At 34.6% G+C, this 7174-nt stretch overlaps 1 protein-coding gene across 1 annotated transcript in view; it reads right to left on the minus strand.

Moving 5' to 3' along the window:
* The window catches only part of LOC117176927 (calpain-C), a 246160-nt gene that overhangs the window by 165701 nt on the left and 73285 nt on the right, over positions 1-7174 (minus strand). The window contains exon 2 of the mRNA XM_033367325.1: positions 1886-2029. Coding sequence (XP_033223216.1) covers positions 1886-2029 — 144 coding nt within the window. The remainder of the gene's footprint in view (positions 1-1885; positions 2030-7174) is intronic.

Genomic DNA, 7174 nt, shown 5'->3' on the forward strand with positions numbered 1-7174 from the left:
AGTCGAAAAGTTCCCTTTCGTACAATATTCAATTAAATCATTGCGACGTTTAGTCCTGACAGTTGCGCATTACAAGGCTTTGAGGTTCACTCTGTTTCCCTTTGCTTCGCGCCAGCAGAGTCGAGCACCACAAGTGGCCACAAATTTCTCAACCATCCCGATAGAAGACTCACCGAGATCATTTCTCTTCTCTCCACAACGAAACTCACAACACCAAGTTAACTCACTCTACTCGAAGACTGTTGTGAGAAGAAACTGACCTGCTTTCTTCTCCTCTTTAGCTAGAGAAAAGAAAAGGGCGAGCGACGCTTCGCTCCTCGTCCCTGGATTATAGACATAGCCAACAAGTTAAACAAGCCCGTATCAATTACCTTACAGAAAATACGCGATCCTCATCTGGCGATGAAGTTGCCGAGCACAATGAACCTCCAGAACCTGTGAACATTGAGCACCAAAATTTGCAATTCGTTAGACGAAATGAAGCCAAAAAATAAGTTTTCCCCAGCGCAAGTTACGAGATACATGATTGAAGGACAAGACTACAAAAATTTAAGAATTAAAGAAGAAACGTAACCCCCAAGAAAAGAAATATAATAGACTAAAAAGGAGGTTCGCAAAAACAGAGAATGGACACTAACACTAAGAACGAAAATTAAAAACATGACAGAAGACCAGAATCAAACTAAAGAATTAGTCAAAAAGGCATTGTTTGGTGAAGTGTTACATAACCAAAGCACAAAAAATTATGCAAAAGCTTTAACTCATAATGACAAGTCTGATTGTAAAAATCTTTTGTCTCGCTAAACTTCTGACAAGTAGAAATTATGGCGAATTGATAATTACTCCATGACTTACAAAAAGCTAAACCGTCGACGACGCAAAGATTCTGAAGAGAAAATTAAAGCTAGAAAGAAGAGAGTAGTTACATTGATTCAGAAATTTTATGAAGACGATAGCAACAGTCATAATGCTGAAGCAGGGAAAGGATGCATCAAACACACTTGATGGATTCTTTAGAAAATGTGCATAAAAAGGTTCTAAAAACAAATACCTTGACTGTTGCGTATTCCCTTTTTTTAAGTTACATTCATTCTGATTTGTGTCCCCTAAGCTCAGGAACCGTGATACTTGTGTCTATATTGTACATGAAAATATTAATCTGAAACTAGCAGCTTTAAAAAGTGCAAAATTTCTTGGATTTGATAACAACTAATCAGCATTGCAAATACTCTGTCTTGATTGCTACTCTCAAAAATGTTTATTTAGAGAGTGTAATGACTGCACTTCTAAAACTTTACCCTATGCAGAATTTGACAACAGTAAGTATATCCTAGTTGTACAGTGGATTCACGGGAAGGAAATGATTAAAGATCCGAAGACTAAAAAAGAACGTTTTTGTAACAAAGTATAAGAAAGAAAAGATAAGTGTTTAACCTCGTGATTTGATCATACAGCTGCAACTTACAGAAAAAGACACAATAGTTCACATAGATTTTTTTTAAAACTATACGACTAAGTGTAACCAGAAGATACAATCTTTTCATTTTGGTGTAGAAAATCTGCACTTTTTGGGTGACGGCACTTTCACACAATATCGAAACAAAACAATGTTTTTAATACTGGCCTCTAAGCTTCAAGAGTTTTATTCGTGTTTTATGGCATTTTCTTGGAATTACCACGAGCCAGGGTATGGAAAGGGAGTCACTTCAGGATAACTTGGTGGTAATCTTATGTTTACAATGATGTCACTACGCTTATGAAACCGTACGGCTTCTCGTATTATTCAGTAATTTAGCTCTTGAATTATATTAACATTTTTGAATGTGTTCTTTTAAGTAGCGTGTTAAAGCATACTTGAAACGCACTTGGAAAGCATCTTTCTTACCTTTGGCCTCTTCCACTGAAACTGAAATGGCGGTGTTTGATGATAAAACACTGACGCCTGTGTAGCTGGAAATTCAGGATCCTCCCAGAGTTCACCACGTTTTAAGCACGAACGCTTAATTCGTTCGTACTCGCTCATCACGTCCTGAAAGCAGAGAAATCAAGTTTGAAATTCTTCTGTGACTGCAAATTTGAATTTTACATGAAACATATTTAATCCGGTTAAAGCCGGAATCATATTTTTATTTCGTTATTTCAAAGTAAGAAAATCGTACGGAGTAGTCCCTTTTACGCATATTTTGCATTATCATGCATTATTACATAATTAATAAGCGGATATTAAGGTACTATTGATGAATATCACAGTAATAGAATTCAGTAAAATAAAATAATGTAATAGGTCAGTATCAGGGGAAAGTAACTGTTGAAATGTTATTTTTAGTTTTAATTAAAAAATTAATTTGAATTTTAGCATGAATTAAAGTAGAATTTAAACCACAACTAAACAAAAATCAATGGTGATAAACTAAAGTAAAGTTTCATATCGTTCTATTTTTTATCAATATTCAATGATCAATGTTACAAACGATAATCTGTTATCGAAAGAGTTTAAATTCAACTATAAATTAAACTACTTACAAGTAAATTAATGAAATGAACATTTTTTAGTATGATAAAAATCATTTTGTATATTGTGCTTCGTCTTTATTTTTAAAATTTCAGATGAAACAGAGGCCTACTCACGGGTTCTCCGCATTTCTAAAGTATCATTTAGGTCCTTTAGCAAGAGTATGTACACCGTCGTACGACTCCACTTCACTGGATGTGGGCCTGTGAAAATTGTTCTTTACTACGTTGGGCTCAAGATCACTTTATTAAGTTAAGAGGACGATGCTAATGTTTCTCTGAAAAGGAGTATTTTAAACGTCACGTCGGCGTGAATTACGTAACTTACGATTAGTATCACACATTACCGACGCAGTGCAGTCATTGTGAGGTCAACGCAGTATTAGCTGTCAGCAGAATACTTCGATTGGGTCGACACCCTCTCATCTGAGGTGGGCGTCGACGAGGTGTCGGATGCCGTAAGTTATGAAACACGATCGACCTCTTGCAAAAATGACCATTTTTCTTAATTTTTAATTAACCAAGTTTCAAACAAGGTAGATAAGGCGACATGAGAATAACAGCTTGGATAAGGACCACATAGTAACGGAATGTCTGGCCTTAACTGGTTTAGTGTACTTTTTCTGTTTTATAACGAAAAATCAATTGCGAACAACTACGTATAAGCCAAATTTTTGTATAATCAACCAAAATTTGTTTTAAACAACAAAAAGTTGCATTAAAATTCTAAGCTTCTCAGACTTCTCAATTCTTCAATTAATTTTTTTAAGCAATGAAATATAGAACTATCCTTTTTCTTATTTAACCCATGAACGACCGACAACTACCATTTTTTAAACTTATGTTCAAGCCTCATTCTCATGACTGAAAAAGAGAAATTTCCAATCGAAAACCATATTTCCTTTTAGTTTTGGGTATGCTCTTCAAGAATCCGTGTTCAGAATGATAATAAGTTTGGTCGCTAATTATGAATTTGACATTCAATTTCTTGAATTAAAAATGGCGGACCTAATATGACGGACATGATATTTGGGAAACTCTACGATTTTCGCACAACTGTGTACTCGCGGGTTTTCGAGTTCGCTGATAATAAATTTCTAATTAAATTTTCGGAATTAAAAGTGGCGGGCTCAATATGGCGGACATTTTCGAAAATCTAAGATTTTTGCATAACTCTGTACTCGGCGGTTTTCAGGGTCGCTGATTATGAAGATTATGAATTTTCAATTCGATTTACAGAATTCTATATAGCGGATCCAATGTGGCAGACATAAAATTTCAAAATTTGTCTAATTCACGCTTTAGACATTCTACGCTCAGCATAACCCAGGGACAACGACGTGGACGTGGTTGAATTCTGTCTCCTTCGGGGTGCTTGATTAGAGTGAGTCCCTATGCCGCTCACTAAAATATGAATCCTATTAGTGATTCTTTTTGAAATACGGATTGCAAAATGATGATTCGCACTCTTAACGGAAAATTTTGGTCCTTATAGAACAATGTAAACAGAGTACGTCGACGTCATTGTCTCTAGGTTATGCTGATCGTAGAATGTCTGGCAGATTTCGAAATTTTGTGCCTGCCATATTGAAGCCGCTATATGGAATTCTTAAAATCGAATTTGAAATTCATGATCAGCGTCCCCGCCCCCTCCCCCCAAGTACCAAGTTGTGCGAAAATTGTAGATTTTCGAACATTTTCGCCATTCTGAATCCCGAAAATTTGATGTCACATTTATAAGCAGCGTCCTCGAAAAACACCGAGTACAGAGTTGTGCGAAAGTCGTAGATTTTCCAAAATGGGTGCCTTACAGGTCGGAGTGGATGCCTTTAACGGTAGCGACCTGGAAAAGGTGTCAATTTTGAAAGGTAACTAACGTGACTCGGATAAGGTTCAAAATTGTTGTACATGTAGGGGATGACATTAGAAATAGCTCCTGCGGATTGTCAGGCACCTATTTAGATGCAAAAGTGTTGTCAGGCGGCTTTATAGTCGCCGGAAATTCAGGTGAAATTACTTGAAATTGATGTTACAGGAAAAAGTTTCAAATAAAAGTTGGCCCACTCCCATAGATGCATAATTCCATTATTGTATCATTTTTTGATAAAATTGACGCATTTGGCGAACTTTTGACACTTTTTCCTGTAGAATAAATTTCAAGAAATTTCATCTAAATTTCCGGCAACTTTGAAGCCGCCTGACAATAATTTTGTATCCAGGTAAGTGCCTCACAATGCACAGGTGATATTTCTAATGTAATCCCCTACATGTACATCATTCTTCAACTTTACCCGAGTCACGTTAGTTAATTGTCAAAATTGACACCTTTTTGCAGGTCGCCACCGCTAAGCGCATCCACTCCGACCTTTAAGGCACCTATTTTTATGTTCCTCGTCATAAGAAGAACATCTCAGGAGAAAATTGGCCTTATCCGTATCACATTGACATTTACGTTATGTTTGCATTTCCGTGATTGTGATGAAAATAAGTGATCCGGAAACAGAATCGATTGGGATAAAGTGATTATGTGAAAAATTCATAAGAGGACTCAATTCCATGGTAAACCATTTATAATATAAATTGTGATGGGTCCTTTCTTTATGGTTAGATAAAGTACAAGTTTTGGTAAAATCAACCAAAATTTTTCTTAACCCAGTGAAAATACTGTCTTGAAATAATTAAAACATTCTCTTTGATGGAGCAAAATATTTGTTCAAATTAACCGATAGTTTTATTTTGATCAACCAAAAAATGGTCTCATATCAACCAAATATTTTGTTGTTCACATAACAGCCATATTCTGGGCTGATTCAACCAAAATTTTGCTCATTGAAGAAAATCTTTTTCGCAGTGCGGTAGCACTAATAGCAATTAAAGAAAGTGGATCGTGAAATGAGACGATATTGCTAACGTTTTAAGAATGCCACACCGTGCCGTGTACTAGGTACATCTACCAATTAGGCGACTAATAAGTCAGTACCTCCTCTCTCTGCTAATTAGAGTTCCAGGCAAGTCAGCTATCTTCTTCCTGACAATCAAGCCTGCGTATAATAGGAACTCCTTATTGGCATACCGCTTCGAGGTGTGCCGGTTGTCAATTATTATGTGCAGGTCGCCGTGCCATTTTTTCACTTTACTCCCAATCCCAATCTGCCCGAAGGCAACATGTAATAATTTTTTAAATGCATTCTACGCCCTTTCATCGATGCCGCGAGAATCGAAATGGAACGCAGAAACTCTAACGGAATCAACTCTTTGAAATTTCTTTTGTTGTCGAATCAAGCATTCAAATCGTCATACCTCACAATTTATATAGATTTTCGAAACCTTTTTTTTTGTTTGAAATCATGTGGACTATAATGTCATCTTCAAATGCGCAAGAGGGCTTCTTCAAATATTTCCAAAATATCCATTAATAATAGGAACAAACTGCTATGGTATAATTGCATTTTTCATGAAATAATGGGGGATATACAGAATCAATTATATTTGCTGAAAAATGCTAAACGAAATGTTTTTAAACATGCAATAAGAAAAAAAATGTTATCCATATTCAACAAAATCGCTTTATTGACTGCACTTGATACATTAATTTTATTAATTTTACCGAATTGTCAATTTAAGCAAATTTTTTAGTTAAATCCACCAAACTATTTATACTTAGTTGAACCAAGGCCAAAACTTTTGTCAATATTAAACAAATTTTACTGACCAAATATTTTTAGTAGGTTACGAAATTTTAGGCATTCAAGTAGTAAAATTTACGATTTAAAAATTTGATCAAATGCAACTTCATTTATTTATGCAATTAAATCAAATTGTGAAATCAAAGTTAATTAGAACTAGAATTAGTGAGTAAGTACAGGAACGAAAATAGTATTAATAAGGAAGGAGAATCGTGAATATTGAAAATAAATAAAAAGCATTTAAAATTATTCAATTTTGAATAGGATATTAATAAATATATTAATTGAAATTGTCCATATTAATTAAAACGTCGTTAAGATATTTGGGGTTGAAACTACCTATTTTGACATTTTCGATACTCAAACGTATCAATGCTTCATTTTGAATTTGTCGAATTTGGATTGTGGCCGACTTAAAATTTTTTAATATTTTGAAAACTTCCGATTTATTATGAAATGAACTTAAAATCTTTAAGATTCATCCATTTTAGATTGTGGAATTCTCAATATTTAAAGTTTAAACTGATCACAATATGTGTGTGTGTGTTTTTCTGTATAAAATAAGGAATTCTCAGTTCATAATGCATATTAATAAAATTGTTCAAGCTTTGTGCCCTGAAAATAAAAGTTCTTTAACGTGTATTTGGAAGCTATACAGAGAAAAATAGAGATGAAAATAACTTTAACTGCCTAAAAAGCATTGTAACCGAAATGGACTGTATGGGTTCTTTCCTACTTATTTCCGGGAGTATGCTGCTGTTTACGGCAATGAATACTGGAGTTCGATCATTATTGCCAAGATGCGTTAAACTCTTCTGATCTTGACTTGAAATTTTTCGTTTCTGAAGTCTTCATTGTTATAAAAAAATGTCATATATGAGCGTTTATTATGTACAATTTTTACGTATGTTTCATTAAAATAATTTAAATAATACATAGCTTTGCCTATACATAAACCCGAAGCCCCCTCCGAAAAA

This window comes from Belonocnema kinseyi, chromosome 7 (assembly GCF_010883055.1).
Source record: "Belonocnema kinseyi isolate 2016_QV_RU_SX_M_011 chromosome 7, B_treatae_v1, whole genome shotgun sequence".
NCBI lineage: Eukaryota > Metazoa > Arthropoda > Insecta > Hymenoptera > Cynipidae > Belonocnema > Belonocnema kinseyi.